This window comes from Myotis davidii, unplaced genomic scaffold (assembly GCF_000327345.1).
Source record: "Myotis davidii unplaced genomic scaffold, ASM32734v1 scaffold78, whole genome shotgun sequence".
Lineage (NCBI taxonomy): Eukaryota > Metazoa > Chordata > Mammalia > Chiroptera > Vespertilionidae > Myotis > Myotis davidii.
In genome coordinates, this window is record NW_006290305.1 from 1,685,095 (window position 1) to 1,704,132 (window position 19,038).

Sequence of the window (19,038 nt, forward strand, 5' to 3'; positions counted from 1 at the left end):
CCCTCAGGTGGGAGGATTCTCACTCTGCCATCTGCATGATGCAACTGGAAATGTGATTCATCGGTCCACATGACTCTTTTCCAATGCTGGACTGTCCAATCCTTGTGTTCCTGTGCAAATTGGAGACGCTTTATCTTGGTAACTGCAGACAGCAAAGGTGTTTGAATAGGCCTTCGGCTTCCATATCCCAGATGATGCAGTGTACGGCTAATTTGCCTACAAACATCAGATGGTCATAATAATCTGGCCACTCAGTGTATGTATAAATAAATAAATAAATTTATATTTATAGTTATATATTTACTGGTTTCAGAGAGGAAGGGAGAGGGAGAGAGAAATAGAAACATCAATGATGAGAGAGCATCATTGATTGATTGAGCCCTGGCTGCAATTGATCCGTGATCTCCTGGTTCATAGATCCATGCTCAACCACTGAGCCATGCCCTCCAGGCAGCCTCTGACCTTACCTTTTGATATTCATGATCTGGGTGGTCAGCTCTCGGATTTCAGTGATCTTCTCTATCTTCACTTTGGTCTCCTTCTCTGCCCTGAAGGGTAGGGTGGGGCAGGGAGCCAATCTCAGACCGTTAAAGAGGCCAGACGGTTCTCAGGCCAGGCTGGAGGTGGGGGAGCTCCCAGAAGCCTGGTTTGGGTCAGGGGTGGAGGCGGGGCTGAGGCTGGGTGCAGGCTGGGTCGGGTGGTTTGCACAGGCCCAGGGGACCCTGGGGGCATGGCCAACCAGCCCCTCTGGCCACAGGCTCACTCTTTCAGGGCCTGCACTGAGCTGCGGTCATTCTCCCTGAGGAACTCATCGAACAGGGTCGAATCCTTCTCCAGGGACTTCTCAGCCCGCTCCAGCTCCGCCTCCTCCTTTGTTGCCAGCATCTCCAGCCGCTGGATCTCACTCCGCTTCATATCCAGGGCATACTGATGGCCACCAGAGCAGGGGTTACCCTCCCCACCAGACAGTCCACCCAGGTCCCCTTCAAGGGGGCAGACGGGCCTACCTGGAGGAGGAACATTTGCCGCTTCTGGTTGATGTACTTGTATATGCTGTCAGAATCCTCTTTCTTTTCTGCAATGAGAGGAGGGAGGCATCTGGGGGGTGGGCAGTGGGAGAGAGACTCAGGTGTGGCTGAGGATGGGTGCACAGGAAGGGGGTGCTGGTCAGCTGCTCCTGGTGCAATGCAGCGCTATCACAGGGGGCGTGGGAGAGCCAGCCCTGTTTCCTGCAAAGGCGGAGAAGGCCCCGCTGATCGGTCACACCTCCACGCCTGCAGCTGGTCCAGGTGGCAAGAGCCTCTCTTGCTGTTGCCTCCTCTCACCGGGAATGAGACTCTGGACACCGCCACCCTGGGAGTTTCACCCGACGGGACTTCATACCAGAAGGCCTATTGCCCAGGACCTGAGAGAAAAATGTGGCAGGATGATCTCAACTGGGGGTGCCCTGAGCCCCCAGGGCCCAATGTGGGCAGCAGCTAAGTCTACACTGCCAGGGTCTCCCCAGGTCGGGGGACATCAGGGTGGGCTCCTGGATGACCTTCCAGAGGACAAGCAGAGAGGCAGCACGGTGGGGCCACCGGCCGTGGGGGCTCTTTTCCGGGCCTTTCTGGAAAGGAAGACCTAAACACTCCCCAGCTTTGGAGAGCGCAGGGACTGTGGGAAGGACTGCAGAGCCGCGTGGCACAGGGGTCCTGCTTTAGGTCTAGATGCCTGGCAGCGAACCCACTAGGCCCCTGCCTCCTGGTCCACCCTGGGGGAGTCCCTGCCCTCAAGGAGACCCAGCTCCTCACTGGAAGCCAAAGCTGGACACTGACAAGTCTTTTGTCCAAACACCCTGGGTCCAGGCTTCCCCATCCAGGTGCCACTTGCCTCTCCTAGGGCTTAGGAATAGAGGGCGGAGGCAGAAAGCAAGCACATGCCGTGCTGCTCCCCCCATGCAGAGCTTGGCGCACAATCGTCGGAGCAAGCACAGGGTTTCCTACCCCAAAGAACAAGCCTCGGTGTCAGGGTGGAGACTGGGACCTCCTTATGTGTATACTCATATCCAGTATGCCTGTACCCCTGGGGTTCCAGAACTCTCTGATCCCAACTACTACTTTCTAGCCAAGTGATACTATACTTTATCATCTGGGTTGGTAGAATATTAATTCATTTCAGTACTGTAGATTTCCTACTGGGCTACAAAAATAACTGCCCATGCGCGCACACACCCCCACACAAACACCCACCCACACAAACACACACAGTTCTTTCTCACGATGTGCTGTGTTTGACGAGGTTGAACCCCCCAACCATGAGGTTGCTACTGTCATCAGCCAGGAGAGGAAACTCAGGAAAGGAGTTAGCTAACTTGGCTGGAAGGAGCAGCCACTGAGATCTGAACCCAGGCAATCAGTTCTACACTGACTCTTTATCCCCATGTTAAATGCCCATATTTATACAACCTGCATTTGTTGTGCCTCATCAGCACTCAGAGTGCATGCAGTACTGGGGTCCACAGGCTTTTAGATTTGCACTCCACCTGGACCTGGTCTTTGTGATTCGGGAGGCAGGGGTCAGACAGGAAAGGTGCCCCCCGCACCCACTGCACTGCAGCCCCTCCTCTGCAGCACTGCCCTCGCCTGGAGGCACAGACCCGATGTAGATGTTGGGAAGAGAGGAGCAGTACCTTTGGTCATGGCCAGCTTCCAGGAGGTGTGGTCCTCCTGGAAGGCGCTCATCTGCTGGGCCTCGGCCAGGGCACGCGCCTCCTGGTCATCCGCCCGGTCCTGTAGCTGCAGCTCATGCAGCAGGCTGGCGTGCTTGGCCAACACTTTGGATGAGTAGGTCATCTTCTGGTGCAACTGCAGCATCTTCTTCTTCTGCCGCTCCTAGGGGGCGGGCGAATCAGGCGAGGCCTCCCAGTGCCGGCCTCCACACAACCTTCCCCCTCTCCTGGGCCCGGCTGCCTCCTCCTGCGTTGTCCCATGCCAGGGTCGTATGGATTTGAGGTGGTTCGCACTTGGTCGGTGGGGTGGGGGGTGCCCATGTGCCAAGCGCAGGAAAGATGGTGGAGCTGTGTGTGTGTGTGAGCACCCTGGGGTTCTGCCCACGACTGCCCCGTTTCAGAGGGAGTGGGCAGGACTGGCCTCTGGAGAGCCAGGTGCAGGAGGGCAGCCAGATGAGCACAGGCTGCCTGCCAAGTGATGTGCATTCTGGATCAGTAGTTCAGGGACATACTTACTAAAAGATGACTCTTGGTGTATCTGAAACTCACACTTAAACTTGTATTGTGATTTGCTAAATCCAACATCCCAAGGTCCAGGGAAATTAGATCTGAATTTCCAAAAGAAACTTGAAACCCTGAGTTTGATCTGCAAACTTGTCGGCCAGTGTCGGGGCCGTGCTGTCACTGGGGTTCTGCGCCTCCCCACCCCTTCTCCACCTGCCCTGACCTGCGGCCCCAGCCTTTCCCTTCGGAGGCTCCCAGGATGGGAGCGGGGTTGGGGTCTCTTCTTCCCAGAGGCCTCGTTTAGATCTCTGGCTTCTGGGGTGCCCTGACTCTTCTGTTCAGACCCCGGGGGTCTCCACATCCCTCATGGGGTGGGGTGGGATCAGAAAGGCCTCATGTGAACTCTTGGCCTTTCCTGGGTAGTTCTATTTCCTACTGGGCCTGGCAGGTTCAAAACCCAATTCAGCCTGTAAAGAGCGCTGCTTAGGGAAAACCTAGCTGTGGCAGGGTCCAGTGTGAGCCCCGTATAACAACAAAATTGGGGAAACGCCACCCCCTAGAATCCCTGTGGCTGGAGACCTGTGTCTAGAAGTTATTGGGTAGCTGCTTTTGACCATGGTGAGGTTGGGGGGCTCCGTGGGGCAGGGTGGGGAGGAGTGTGAGGTTGGGGAGCTCAGCTGGGGCGTGGGGTGGAGGGTGAGGTTGCAGGGGCTTTTGGAAGAAGATGGAGGTAGCCCTGAAGCAGGGCCAAGCTGGCAGAAGAAAATGGAATTCTGCACTGGCGAGCTCTCTAAGTCAAGGTCAGAGAAAGTCTGGGCGTGTGTTTGCAATATCTCCCTACTCCGGAGGCCTCAGGGAAGCGGGAGCTGCTCAGTGTGGCTTCTCATGAGCTTCCTTCTGGGGCATGAGTGGGTGCACAGCGTGGCACGAGTCGGGGGAACATCGATGGATGGTGGCCCTCCCAGAGTTTCTAGGCCAGAGTCTGGGGTGTCAGTACCGGTTGGAGTTGCAGCAGAAGCCACAGCTCCCAGGGAAGATGTGCACCTGGTGAGCTCTCCCCATGCCTGGCTGCAGTGAGGCTTGCTTGTTTTGGCCGGCCATGCCGCGGCAGGGTGGATGTGTGTGGGGATTGGGATTGGGAAGCAGGAGAGACCATGCTGGGGTGGAGACAAGGCACAGCCTGGGGGTCAGGGCTGGCCCCGGGACTCCCAGGCACTGCTAAGGGGCATGGAATGTGTATGTGCACATGTGTGCATGCCTGTGTGCATATCTGGCCTCTAAGAGTTCCAACCAGGAGACTGTGCAAGGCAAGAGCAGTGGGGGCCAGCTGTGGGGGGGATTTCCCAGGGGAGGCGAGAGGGTCCCTGAGGTCTGAGATGGGCCTCGAAGGACAGGAAAAGCCTCAGAAGGGGATGGCATCTCTGGCAAGGGACAGCAGAAGCAAAGGCGTGGTAGCAGAGGCTGTGGCCACAGCAGCTCCCAGGAGCCCAGCCTGACAAAGGCCCAGGCACAATGGTGATGAAACTGGGTGGCCGTGGGACAGGTCAGAGACCTGAGAGCTAGGGGGAGTTTCCAGTTCATTTTCTAGGAAATGGTGAGCCATTCTAGAGTGAGAGTGACCGGGGGAAAGTGCTCTTGGGAAATCTGGCTGCTGCTGCTTGTGTAAGGGAAGAAAGCGCTGGGGCAGGCCTTGGTCCTGCGTACTCACTGCGTGAAACTTATCCCGCTCCTGATCTCTGAGCAGGAAGAAATCCACGTTCCCAGACATATGGAAAGGATTAGTTGAACGGTCCGGAACAACCACAGACACTGGGGAGGGAAATACCTCATTCGAGAGACGAGCCAGCTCTTCCAGCTGAGGCCTGTGCCTCTGGGGTCCCAGCACCCTCCCAGCCCAGTATAGGGAGCTTCTGTGAAAGCATGAGCAAGTGACAAGTGTTCTCTTGGGCCCAGCTGTGCCTGGAGTCCACTCCTGGACCTTCCAGCTCTGTAAACTCAACCGAGTTGGCGTGGGGCTTCTGTTCCTGACACCTGAAAGAGACCTGATGAACACAGCCCCCCCTGTCTCAGACATGTGCTATGTCCCTGGCCCTCTGTCCTCTCATTTAAAGTCTCAGGAACTCCTACTCTGTGGGGGGTGGGGGGGAGTGACAGCCTGCTGACTCCAGTGCTGAGGCGCCTGCTTGTCGGTGGGAAGTGAGCACTCCAGGTGAATATGCTTTGTCCTTGCAGGAGTCTCCACCAGTGCCCCTGCCCCGCCCTGCCCCAGGGAAGATGGGCTTGGGGGTGGGTAAGGGCAATGTGGCTGAGGCCTGGAGAGGCAGTGTAAGAACAGGAGAAAAGGGATAGGTGAAGCAAAAGTGGCAAAATCTTGCCTACTGCCCAATCTGGTGATAGGCATGTGAGTTCACTGGGCTTTAGTCTCTACTTGTGGGCAGGTTGGGATTTTATTTTATTTTAAAAAAATATATTTTTATTGATTTCAGAGAGGAAGGGAGAGGGAGAGATAGAAACATCAATGAGGAGAATCACTGCTCGGCTGCCTCCTGCACGCCACCCACTGGGGATCGAGCTCACAACCAGGGCATGTGCCCTTGACTGAAATCGAACTTGGGACCCTGCAGTCTGCAGACAGATGCTCTATCCACTGAGCCAAACCAGCTAGGGTGGGATTTTAATAATTAAAAGAAAGAGGAAATGGGGGCGGGGTGGGCTGAGGGGTGGGAGCTGGCCTGTGAAGGACAGGTGCAGGGAACATGCTCACATCTGCACAACTCTGCGGGAAGACCGGATAGGCAGGCCTGTAAGCCCAGGAGTCGGGGGTGGGTGAGGGCAGCACAGAAACCAGAGGGAGTCCTGGAAGCCAGGGTGTGGAGTGACAGAGCAGGGGCTCAGAGGATGAGGCATATGCAGCTAGCTGCCTACCCTTTTTCCTAATAGACGGGAGCCATGTGCCTAGCTGAAAAGCTACACTCCCAGCCTCCCTTGCAGATCCTAATGGCCCTGTGACTCCCCCTGCCCCCTTTTCCCCCGCAAAAAGTAGTGAGAAATTGTTGGGTGGATATTCTGGGAAGGATCTTTTCCCAGGGAGGGAGGGCTAAAGTGGCAGGCAGGCAGTTCTGCCCTTCTCTTCAATCCTCCTCCCTCCCGGAATGAGATGTGATGGCTGCATCTGCAGCAGCCAGTTTGTGACCATGTGACAACCTTGCGGTTGAAAGCCCTACATTTAAAGACAGTGGGAGAAAGACTTGGGATGTGGTCAGCTGGATGATTTTGTAGAACTGCTATTGGTGGAGCCATACGGAGCTGTGGACTGCTTCCCACATACCCATTCCTGGAGGAACACATCCTACTTTATGTTCCCATTATTTCAGGTCTCAGTAACCCTGCTCCTCATGGAAACAGAAGCATGGCCTCTGCCCTTCACACTGAAGACTAGGTCTGAAGGCATCGCCGCTGAGGGAGAGAGTGTGCCCCCACCACCTGGGACTTCAGCTCCCGGCTCCAGAGGTACCTTTGCCTTTTTTCTTATGTTTCTTTTTCTTTTCTTCAATGACTGAAGGGGAGCTCTCGTCTGTGGATTCCAGGCTGTTCTCTGGGGAGACACAAAAGTGAGGGCCAGAGAAAATGACATATTTTGTGACAGCTGTGAACACAGCGTGAGGCCGGGGAGAGACGCAGACATGCTTTAGTGTGGAGAGCGGCTATAGCGTTCGACAGGTTCAAGCCTGGGACTAATGAGAGGGCACGATCCTCTCGTGGCAAAACCACCTGCAAGTCCCAGCACAATTATAGCCGGGGCTATGGCTGTAAGCTTGAACCTATGGTCCGAACCCGTGGTCCCACGTGGCTGAGTGATATGGGCTGTGAGAGTGCAGCACGTAAACAAAGCTTATCAGGTGCATGTAATTGAGTAGATTCGAAATCCACGTTGTAAACATCTTGACTACGCCCTTACTTTGCCTCGTGGAATCTGGCTATAAAATACTCAGCTTGCAGGCTGTGGCGCTGTCTCTCCATCAGAGAGGAGCGTCCCACCTAGCGCCCAGCTTTCTTGTCTGTCTTTTCTCCATCCTTCACCCGCTCAGGCTCACCCACGGCCGTGCCGGCTCGGTACACTTTAGGCTCTGGCCCCAGCATCCTCACCTGTCTGCTGAGCGGGCTTGGCGAGCCACTCAGCTTCTCTGAGCCTCAGTTTCCACATCTGAGACAATCATGCTGACTTTGCTGGGAAGTTGTAAGGATCATGCAAGAAAATGGCCACAGAAGTTCCTAGCACGCGCGCCTGGCACACAGAACGCGCCTTCCCTTGCACACCCTTCAGTTTGTCCCCAAAGGGCAGCACGGGGTTATACAGGTCACGACCCTAAGCGTCTTCTTCCTGGCCTGCCAGTGCTTTTGCTGTGAGCTGACCAGGTTCTTCCATCAGGGCTGGGCCCTCAGAGACCCCCATTTCCTTGTTCTCTCTTCCACGTATACCCACAGGGAAGGAGGCATTTGGCCCCATGCTTCCTTCAACCCCAACTCGGGAATCTTTTGTAGCTTGGAGATTCCAGTCTATGCCAGCCTGGGAGGGCAGTCGGCCCTGAGGGCAGATGGGTGGGGGCTGCTGGAGAGCATAGAGGTGTGCTTTGGTGGAAAGCTCAGGGGGCTGGTCCTCTGGGACCAGTGTGGGGGAGGGGGAGCTGGGATGATAAAGGGAAAGGGAGGGCCTGGGAGATAGGAATACCCCAAGGGCCAGGCCATGAGACAATAAATCTCTGCTGTTTAAGTCACCAGTCTGTTTGGTACTTTGTCCTGGCAACCTTAGGACTCTGGTACGTGGGGTTTCTAAGGAACCTGGCAAACTGATTTCTGCCTCGCGGCTTGATTTAGCATCTCCTGAACCCTGGATTAAGTCTAGACCTCACTGTCCCAGGCTCCCAAGGCTGCCTTTGGGCCTGGAGAGAGCCCATGCCAGCTGGGTACTGGGTACTTACTGATGTTCGCCATGACCTTGGAAACCATAGTAGACGACAGGAGCTTGGACTTTCCTGCAGAGGAACAAGGGCTTGCTGCAAAACCGGACCTGGGCTAGAGAAGGTTCCAACCTGGGGAATGACACGGAGTTTGAGCCAGATGGTCTCCAGGCCCACAGCCTCCCTCCGCCCCAGGGCTGAGAACAGCTGGCATTTACTGAGGGCTCACCATGGGGCCAACACATGCAGCTCCCTCTCTTCCCACTCCCCACCCCATCCTCTCTCCCCTCTCTGACTGGCTCCTATCTGTCGCTAGAACACACCAACCATGCTCTGCCCCAAGGCCTTTGCATTTGCTCCTCCTCAGTCCAAACTGTCCTCCCACACCCAGCTCCCTCACTCTCTTCAGATCTGAGCTCAAAGGTCACCCCTTCAGAGAAGCCATCCTCATCCCCGGTCTAAAGTGGGTTCTTTACCCGCATCCCCATGTGACCTCACTTTATTTTCTTCTCTGCAATTACCCACTGTCGTTTATCTCTTTTAAAAAAAAATTAGCGTATTGCCCTTAGAATTAAGCCCCATGAGAACAGGTGTCTTCTCTGAGCTGTATCAAAGCGCCTGGCACGTCCTTAACATTGAATGTCTTTTCATTTTGCAAAGGAAGAAACAAAGTGGAGATCCGGAGAGGTGTCCTAAGTCCCACAGCCAGGAAGGTCCGAAGCTGGGATTCCAGTCCAAAATCCCTTGACTCCGAAGCTTGCGCCCTTCCAGCCACAGTCCTGCTCGGTTCTCCGGGACAGGAATCCAGGGAGGCCCGGGTGAGTAGGACCTGTCTCCCCACCCAACTCGGCGGGGACCTTGGACGGAGGGATGTCTAGGTGACTGATAAAGCAAGTATGGCGACAAGGAGGGAGGGGCGGGGAGCCTTGCAAAAGGGGTCTTGCGCTTTGGTCCAGAGCTCACCCTGACCCCGCGTGCCCCCCATCACAGCCCTGAGCGCACCCACCAGCCTCGCGCACCGGGCTTGATCCGAAGCTTCCGCGCCGCGGTTCCAAGGCTCAGAGCGCGCGGGCCTTTGGTTTACGTTGCCACAGCAACCATTCTCCTGACCCCTGGGGTCGTGACGTCACAAAAGCCGCGGAGGCGGGCTGCGGGGCGGGGCCTGTGGGCTGCTGGGTGGGGTTAGGACGAAGCCCAGACTCCCTGGGGCGCCACCGGGTCGGTGACGGGCCCAAGATGGGGTCTGGTGAACGGGAGTGCCCTTCCTCTGTCCTTCATTATAGTCACTGTCCTCCGGCTCGTTTTCATCCCCCCATTCATTGACTCAAAGTGCGCCTTCGCCTGTAAGGGGTCCCTTCTGCAGCGCGGACCTCACTTCCTCCAGGGGCGGCTCTGAAAGCGTCGTCCTGGGACCTGCAGCTTCAGAAATGCCGGGAACTCCTTGGAGAAGCAAGTGCTCGCCGGCCCCGTGGGCAGCAGCTCTGGGCGGAGCCTGCATCTGCGTTGTGGCCAGCCCTCCCGGGACGCCCGAGCCGGCGGAGGTTGGGAGCCACTGCTCCGGAGGCTGTGAGAGGCAAGGAATGAAGACACATAACAAGCTGTCAGTCAACAGAGGGGCGGGGCCAAGGTGATAAAGAGCGGGGAGCCAGTTTATCTCGCCAGATCCGCCAGCTGCTGAGCTATGGGCGGAGGGCTGTGGCTCCCAGCCTGGTTTTGGCCACGCCCCACCTAAGCATCGCTAAAATCCTGACGCCCTCCCCGCCGCACCCATGGTGAGCCCTCTGACTTAAATTTCTCATTATTCAAAAAGTGAACTCCTATTCACGTGGAGGTAAGCCTAAAAGGCCATTAACTTGGTCTAATCAAGCTTCCAAAGAACATGGCATCTATGAAAAAGAAAAAAGAGCAAAAGGACAGCTGAAGTACTGAGGAAGAAATCACTAAGAAATTGTTAAAAAAATAATATGAAGTGATATGAAAAAATGGCAAAGTTTCAAAACATAATAGAGAACTGAAATGCATAAATATGTTACAATATATATTTATATACTGTATATGAAGCCCCTAGAACCATAGAAATGCAAAAAATTCACTGTTAACTCATTCTCGAATTGCCCCCATTAAAAGTCAAATTGCCCCTGTGGGGCATGTGCCCCATATTGGGAACCACTGCACTAGGGTCTTCTTTCTTTCCCAGAAACTTTGGGCCCAGGTCCCCAAAAAGCAGCCAGAGAGCTCTCCATGAGTTCTGACCATGGTTACCAGGGTTTTCCCACACATCCAGGGGATTTATGGATAGATAAAGGCTCTTAGGAGTTGGGGATACAGGGTTCTGTCTTTGAGGACATTTAGGCGTCTCTGGAGCAGTCTGCAGACTAGTAATGTGAGAATGCTAGCCTCTCCTCGCTCTGCCCAAGGCAGGTGGTGTGGGTGGGGAGACCGGTCACGGGGTGGGGCCTGTGGGCCACAGAGTGGGGTGAGGGGTAGAGCCAGGGTGGGAGTGTGGAGGGGCTCCCGAAGGTGGGAGGAGAGGGGATGCCTGAATCAGCACTGGAGAACAGCATCCCACTGGCAGTGACAGCATCCACAATGGGCTTTGTACAGGGAGGAAGGAAGTTTTATTGGTTAAGCCACATATGTGATTTGTGCTTGTGCACGTGCGTGCATCTGTGCGTGGGGGAGTGTTTATTACCGCAGCTGTGTTAAGATACCCTAAACCAGTGGTCGGCAAACTCATTAGTCAACAGAACCAGATATCAAGAGTACAACGATTGAAATTTCTTCTGAGAGCCAAGTTTTTTAAACTTAAACTATATAGGTAGGTACATTGTTACTAACAGACGAGCAGCACAGGAAGCTGTGAACTGAAGTTAGATATTTTTTTTAGTTATATTTCAGCAAGTACTTAATTAGGGCACTCCTAAGCTGGCCTTTGCTAAAAACGTCCTCAATCTGATTGAGGTACGTTCGCTGAGGTCGACCCCTTCCAACTCTACCATCCACACTTGTTTCGTCTATCTCAGTGGTTGGCAAACTCATTAGTCAACAGAGACAAATACCAACAGTACTTCTTCAAAACAGACTCGCCCAGGCCGAAAACTGACTTCTGCACATGGGCCATGAAGTTTTAATCACACTGTACATGCGCGCCCGCACATGGTATCTTGTGGAAGAGCCACACTCAAGGGGCCAAAGAGTCGCATGTGGCTCTCGAGCCGCAGTTTGCCGACCACTGCCCTAAACAGACAAGTGTCTCCTCTAACCCCCAGGATAGAGGCTCCTTACATTGTCACCCAAAGTCCTCGATGATCTAGCCCCTGACGGTCGCTATAGTCTTACCTCCCTTCTGTCACAGACGAGCAGCACAGGAAGCTGTGAACTGAAGTTAGATATTTTTTTTTAGTTATATTTCAGCAAGTACTTCACTTTCCTGCCTCAGTCACTAGTTAACAAACAGTTTTGAAATGATTTACCTCAAGCACCAGAAGTTCTGAGACTTTTAGGAATCTTGAAAAGAGGTAACCCAAAGAGAGAAGAGCGACGAGCATACTCCCAATTCATTGCTATCACCAGGAAGTTTATGGACCGTTGTGAATTTCCCGTGAGCCCTTCCATGGTCTTTCTGTGTGCCAGGTGCTGTTCTCTGTGCTGGAGCCCCTTTAACGCAGACCACCCAGGGCAGTAGGTCCTGTTATTCCCGTCACCATCACACGAGGGAGGAGACGAGTCACTGTGAGGCTGACAAATGTACCCAGCAGAGCCAGGGCGCCAGAGACAGGACTCGCGGGCAGGGGAGTTCATCTTTGCTCTTAGCCAGACACACACTGCCTCTCACCGGGAATTGTTCTATAACTTTATATAATTACCAAAAAGCAATTATGCATATACTGTGAAAAAAGCCCAAGGAGTCCAATGGCATAGTTCACAATAAGACACGTTCTCTGGTCAGTGTGTTTCTGCCTTTGGTTTGGCTGTGAGTTATTTAGAAGGTTAGAAAGAAAACCACCTAGAAAATGTGTCCTTCTGTCTCAGACCGAAGACTGACTGATACTCATAAGACAGGCGAGAGAGCATGATGGCTAAAAGGCTGGCAGTGGCATGAGTCCGGGCTGGGTCCAACTCCCAGCTCTGTCCCTCACTGGCTGTGTGACTTTGGGCAAGTTATTGAAGTGCTCTGGGCCTCAGTTTCCTCAGCTATAAAGTGGACATATCAGTAATGACCTGGGAGGGACCTGGTGTGGGTAACACAGAGCCTGGCATCTCCTGGGCCTCAGAGAACGCTTGTCTAATATTACGGTCGAGGGGTTGTTAACTAGAGTCACCATCCTGTACATCACATCCAAGGACTTGTTTATTTTATAACTAGAATTTTGTACCTTTTGAACCCCTTCATCCATTTTGCTTCTCTCCCAACTCCTACCTTGGACAACTTTCCTTTGCATCTATGAGCTTTTTTGTTTTTGGTTTTGGTTTTGGTTTCACACATAAGTGAGGTCGTACAGTTGTTGTCTTTCTTTGTGTGACTTATTCCACTTAGCTCTCAGGCCCATCCATGTCACAAATGGCAAGATTTCCTTCTTTTTTACTTGGCAAAGAAGCTGAGTAGATACTTTCCAAAGAAGGTACGCAAGTGGCTGATAAGCACACGAAAGATGCCCAACTTCACTAATCTTTAGGGAAATGCAAGTCAAAGCCACAATGAGGTACCACTTCATACCCACTAGAATGGCTATAATAAAGAAAGACATCACTAGTTGGTGAGAATGTGGAGAAATTGGAATCCTCATGCACAGCTGGTGAGAATGTAAAATAGTGCAGCCGCTTTGGAAAACAGTCTGGCAAGTCCTCACAAAGTTAAACATAGAGTTACCATATGATCCATCAATTTCACTCCTACGTATGTATCCAAGAAAGACGAAACATATGTCTACACAAAAACTTGTACATGAATATTCATAGCAGCATTTTTTTATAATAGCCAAGAAGTAGAAGCCACTGAAATTTCCATAAATGGATGAGTGGATAAACTAAAGATGGCATGCCCATACAATGTAATATTATCTGGCAATAAAAAGGAATGAAGTCCTGATAAACACCACACCACAGATGAACCTTGAAAACACTGTTCTAAGTGAAAGAAGACAGTCACTAAAGACCCCATATCTTTGATTCTCATTTATATGAACTGTCCAGAGTAAGCAGATCCATAGAGACAGCACATTAGTGGTTGCCAGGGGCTGGGGGTCGAATGATGTTTGGGATAAGGTGGCAGTGACAGTTAAGGGATATGTAGGCTTTTCTTTTGGGTGATGAAAGTATCTAAAATTAGATTATGGTGCCTGGTCAGCATGGCCCAGTGGTTGAGCCTTGACCTATGAACGAGGAAGTCATGGTTCGATTCCTGGTCAGGGCACATGCCCAGGTTTTAGGCTCGATTCCCAGTGCAGGGAATGCAAGAGGCAGCCGATCAATGGTTCTCTCTCATCATTGATGTTTCTATCTCTCCCTCTCTCTTCCTCTCTCTGAAATCGATAAACATATATTTAAAATTAGATTACGGTGATATTGGCACAACTCTTTACTAAATGCATATTAAATGGGTAACATTTTTGGTATGTGAATTATAGCCCAATAAATACGCTAAAAAGAAGAAATGCTCTCCAGTGGCTAAGAGATTGAAATGTATTCATTGTCTTTGCCAAATAGAAGACTGTTGGCAGGTGGGTGAGAGAAGTTTCAGGAAGTACTGGGGGTGGGGAGAGCGTGGATGGGTGATGAGAAAGACGACACACGAGGGTCTCGGCCAAGGCCCTATCTTGCCCTCTTAGGGGCGAGACTGGCACTGACCCACAGTGTGGAGACTAGGTCATCAAAGCCAGACCCAATGCTACAGCCCAGGAGTCAGATCGCGAGGCTTGAGGGTACAGCACACTGGGTGGGAAAGTGGCATTAGCCGTGGATCAGAGGTGGTGCTTCAGTGCCTGGGCTCCTCGGGCTTGGGGGTGGGGTGGGGCGGGGGTGGGGGTCCCAGGCTGTTGTGGCACTGTGGTCAGCCAGGAAGAGGGGCTGAGACTAGACTATGCTTCAGGGCATAGAGAAACAAAAGAGACAGAGGAGGGAGGGTGGGAGGCAGGGAGGAAGGGAGGGAGAGCAGGAGGGAGGAAGGAAACGAGGGGAAGGAAGAGGACCACGGTGCTGAGGCAGCCAGGGGCAGGGCCCAGGTGTGAGGGGAAGGACATTCCTTCCACTGTGAGATTGAGGTGGCAGGGTGACACCTTCTGGACTGTGCCCCATGGGAGGGTGTCACTTAGCTTCAGGAGCCCGGGATAAGGAACTTCTCGACAATAGTTCCTCATATCACTTAGGTTGCGTTTTGATGCCAGAAACAAAGTCCCACAGGAAGTGACTTAAATGATAAGGCAATATCACCTCAGATTATGCGAGGCTCCCCAGAGCACTGCTTGTCCTGTCTGCCTAGTAAAAATATTGTTTATGCGTGCCTAAGCCAACCCAGGCGTGGAGATGGGAACGCTGCGGGAGAGCTTGCCTCAGGGCCTATGGCCCCAGGGACAAGGGCAGGTGACTGGACACCATCAGTTGTGTTAACGAGGACATGGGGTGATTCGAATGGACGATGGGTTGGTCCCCAATGGCGTCTGCTATACCCATAGCTCTCCCTTCCAAAACATCCTCCCAGTGGGGCATCTGTGAGACCCGAGGCTGCGGCAGTGATCATAGCCACCCTGCCGTCCAGCACGGAGGCGCACGGCACGGCTGCCCGTGGATGCACAGGTGGATGCACAGTAGGTCTCCGTATGTGCACCTACACCGCAGTGTTAGCTCTGCGTGGCAGGACTGCGGGTTCTTCTTTTTTCCCTGCTGGTCTCTATTTGGGACAAGGAAGTTGTAGAAATGTATTATTTCTGTAAAAAATAAAGTGGTTTAAAAGTAGAAGACACTCTCCTGCAGCACAGGTACCCGGGGCACGTCCACACCCTCGGAGGGCCTGGCCTCTCTCCCCGTGGCTCCTCACAGCCTCTGCTCAGAGTCCACCTGAGGTGAACTCCGAGGGGACTGGCCTCTGGCCTCCTCCCTTCTCTTTGCCTGGCCCGTCCCAGCCCCTTTTAAATCTCAGCTTAGAAATTGTTTACTCATTTAGCCGTCCTTGACCCCCAAGCCTGGGCGATAGTCCTCATAGTGTTCTGTGAGTGCTATGGCCATTTCACAAGGGCCTGTGTGTGTGTGTGTGAGTGTGTGTGTGTGAGTGTGTGTGTGTGTGTGTGTGTTGGGGGATCTCCTCTGCGGCCCTGTGGTGGGCCCCTAAGATCATAGAGAACTGTCCTGTGACCCCTTGACCCCAGTGCTTCGTGGAGGGTCTAGCACACAGAAAGTGCTTCATAGATGTTAGTCAAATGAGTCAAGGGGTAGTGGATGGTGAATGGATAGTGACTAGAAAGATAAACATTTACATGGAAGGATGGAAATCCCAGGGGAGGGGTGAGTGGATGGGTAACTGGGCGGAGGGGAAGTGTGTGAGTGGCTGAGTTACATGTGGTGAATAGATGGGGGGCCTGCAGTGGACGGTGAATGGATGTTATGCATAGATGATGTATGATGGGCAGATCATAGGTGAGCGAATGGGGAATGGGTGAGGGTGAATGGATGTTACGCATAGATGATGTATGATAGGCAGATCATAGGTGTGGGTACAGTCGAGCGAATGGGGAATGGGTGAATGGGTGTGTGCGCTGTTTGAATCCACCACGGGGTGTCGCCCTGCACCAGTTGGAGTACTGGGCCCTGGTGAACGCTGTTTCTGACCAAAGTGGACTTTAAAAAGAGGAACCTTTTGTCCCAGGCAGTGGTGAAAGGTTCCCCGGTGACGCAGGCTTGTAAACAAGTTGAGAAGACGCTGCGCAGCGCGTGCACGTCAAAGCGAGACCTGCAAACAGCGCCTCCACGACCTTGGCCCTGCTCCTGGGCTCCGGGGTGGGGTTGGGGGGACGCGCTGAGCGCGAGGTCAGGAGTCCTCCCTGCTCCTGCGGCTGCAGAGCTGAGGCAGCCACATTTCCCAAGCTGCAGGAAGGTGTTGGGGTGGTGGTGGGGTTAAGGATGGGGATGTCTCCAAAAGCCGGAGCAGTTCCTTTGGCCAGAGGCACACGCCCTCCCCTTCTAATCGCCTGATTTCCAACTTTATTGGGAAAGCGACATCCTATGTCAAACTCCAACCCCACCCCCGCCCTTCCTAGCCTTGGATCCATCAGAATCTGAATTTATTTTGAACTTGATTCAGGCTCACATTTTGAACCCCATCCTCCCCAAACACTAACTAATCCAAGGCGCCTTTTCTCCCACTCTGCAGGGCCTTTTTGTGCAAATGCCATTCCTAAACCCAAACCCCAGTCTTCTAACTCTAATCACAGCACCTCTTCAACCAATAGCAACACCACCTAACTCAACCCAGGTATGGACCAACTCCATGCCCACCCATGGACTCGTAGACACTTCAAAATACTGTTTTTAAAAAGATAGACAGGAAATGCACGAATTCTTTGTGGGTGTTAACGTCCCGATGATACAAATGAGGTTGGCTGCAGTGTCTCCCTTCACCAGCTACCGTGTCCTGCCCGCCATCTCTTCAGAACGCTCAGCGTTGCAGCTGGACCTGCATCCTTTCACCAATGGGTCATCCTAGCCATGCGTTCCTGCGCCCTGCTTTTTAGACAATGCTGTCCATGAAACTACTCAGGCGGCCTTCACGAGGCTGTGGCAATGGTCCAGGAGGAGGAGGATCCTGACTGTGGGGCAGGGAGGTAGCAGTGTACAGAGTGAAAAGTGGCCTAGTCCTAGATACATTGTGAGGGACTCGCTGGGATAGGCCATGAGGCGAAGGAGCTTGTGAGGGCCTGAGCACCTGGGCGGGCCCAGAGCAGGTGGGAGAGCGCTGGGCGCTGCAGGTGCTCTCACTGCCAGGCCCCTGGGCCTGCTTGTCACTCAGCAGGACTCCAGCTCACCGATGCATTCCCATGTGGAGGACTCAGATCCAGACCATTTGTTCAGTCACGTATTCACTCAGCTGATGTTTATTCAGCTTCTGTTCTGTGCCAGGAATGAGGAAGGAGCTGGGCTGTGAGATGGTCTCTGTCCCCATGGAGTTACAGCCCAACAGGGGAGAGGGAGGTCCATCTGATGAAGGAATGAAACACAGCGAGTGAGAAGGACAGGACGGGAGGCCCTGTCTGGGCTGCTGGCCTCGCCCTGACTGTGGAGGAAATGGGAGGCACGGGGGTGGGGGAGTGGGGAGTCCCTCCCTTCACCTCCACAGTCCAGCACTGGCCTGGAGAGGTCAAGGACAAGAGGAGGAAGGCACAAGGTGTGTGCAATGGCAGGGACGATGGGGCCACGGAGGAACAGAGGGGCGAGGAGAGAGACAACAGGGAGCTTACACAGAGGAAGGTCAGCGAGGCCTTTTTACGGAGGTGTTTGAGGAGTAAAGCTGAGACGGAGCCGGGCTGGCATGCTCAGGGTGAGGCTGGGGAGGTGGGCAAAGCCTGCGAGGAGGCCCTGAGGTTGGGAAGGCCTTGGGCAGCTTGAGGACCTGCACCAGTGTCAGCTTCCGCTGAGAGAGGCCACCCTGACAGGGAGCACTCAAACAGTGGCCACTGGTTTTGCTCACAATTCTGTGGGTCAGCCATTTGTCTTTGTTCTGCCAAGTGGGTCTCAGGCTGGGCCCAACTGAATGCACTGGCATGTCTGACATTGCCTGGCAGGGGGCTGGAGGTGGGAACCCCTGGAGGTCTCTGGTGAGAGGCCTGTGTCTGCTCCCCAGAGCTAGCCTAAGCCTGGGCGTGAGAGCAAGCTGCAAGCATGGTGGGCCCCAGGCTCAGAGCAGCACAATACCGCTGTCTGTGGACCAAGGTGAGTCAGGCTGGCCTAGACTCAGGGAGGAAGGGGCGAGCAGTCCCCACACCTGGACAGGAGGAGCTGTGGGGATGGTGGCTGTGCTGCATGCACCGTGGCCAGTGAGCTGGAGCTGAGAGCAGGGTTGTGGTGTGGCCACAGGGGTTGGACTCTTCATGTGGTTCCAAGTGCAAGGGGAAATGACTTAAGTGGGAAAGACTTAATCTAATTAAAATTTCCCCAAACCGGATGGACTGAAGTGGACAGGAGTAGATGTGGGAAGAGGAGGTGCTGCCCTGTCCTAGGATGAGGGAGGGGGGGCTTGGACCCGGCCCCAGGAACCGTGGAAATGAGAGGCAGGAAGAGCATCGGCTGGACCAGGCGACAGGCCGCTAGGCCACTGCCGGCCAAAAGGGAGTGTTGTGGGTGATGTTTCAGGTTTCTGGGCCTCAGAGTTCCTTGCCCAGACAACTAGGAGCCTGTTCCCAGGCCTGACCCTCCCAAAGGGACCTGTGCATGGGCGTGCTCCCGTAGGCCTGGGAGAGGCAGGGGTGCTGTTTGCAGAGGCAGACATTGCTGTGTACAGAGCTTGTGCCCAGTCCTGGGGGTCATGCACGTTTGAGCGAGGCCCACAGCTCTGGATGGAGCTGGGGTGTGGAGAGATGGGTGTCCTGGGTTCCACAACTATTAGGGGAATAACTGAGGTTTGGTTGTGTCTGAGAGGCACCCACGTGGAGACAGCAGTCAGAAAAGACTGGGATTTAGAGAGCAATCCTGCAGGAGATAGAAATCACTGGCAAAACCATGGAATAAATGCCACAAACACTGATGACGACACTTGGGAAAGGCCTGTCCCAGGCCATGTACAGTACCAGCACACAAGTGTGTGCTGAATAAGTGAGTCAGGGTCAGTGAGGGAAAGAATCTTCACACCCTTCCTCCCCACCCCCGTCCCCGCTGCTTCCT

The 19,038-nt window shown here is 53.7% G+C and overlaps 1 protein-coding gene and 2 long non-coding RNA genes across 3 annotated transcripts in view; 1 reads left to right on the forward strand and 2 right to left on the reverse strand.

Annotated features, from left to right (window-relative positions):
- CFAP100 (cilia and flagella associated protein 100) overlaps positions 1-5,497 on the reverse strand; it is a 16,136-nt gene extending 10,639 nt beyond the window's left edge. The window contains exons 1-5 of the mRNA XM_015563575.1: positions 4,923-5,497; positions 2,672-2,873; positions 1,008-1,075; positions 764-927; positions 468-548 (exon numbers count right to left, since the gene is read on the reverse strand). Of these exons, the coding sequence (XP_015419061.1) occupies positions 468-548; positions 764-927; positions 1,008-1,075; positions 2,672-2,873; positions 4,923-5,288 (881 nt within the window). The 5' untranslated portion in view covers positions 5,289-5,497. The remainder of the gene's footprint in view (positions 1-467; positions 549-763; positions 928-1,007; positions 1,076-2,671; positions 2,874-4,922) is intronic.
- Positions 5,498-6,634: 1,137 nt separating this feature from the next.
- Positions 6,635-19,038, forward strand: part of LOC107183009 — a 14,355-nt gene continuing 1,951 nt past the window's right edge. The window contains exons 1-2 of the long non-coding RNA XR_001513789.1: positions 6,635-6,724; positions 8,833-8,990. This is a non-coding gene — a long non-coding RNA (uncharacterized LOC107183009). The remainder of the gene's footprint in view (positions 6,725-8,832; positions 8,991-19,038) is intronic.
- LOC107183008 lies at positions 6,719-9,947 on the reverse strand. Its single transcript, XR_001513788.1, has 3 exons — positions 9,179-9,947; positions 8,194-8,304; positions 6,719-6,809 (listed from the first exon to the last, which is right to left on the reverse strand). It is a non-coding gene; the product is annotated as an uncharacterized LOC107183008 (long non-coding RNA).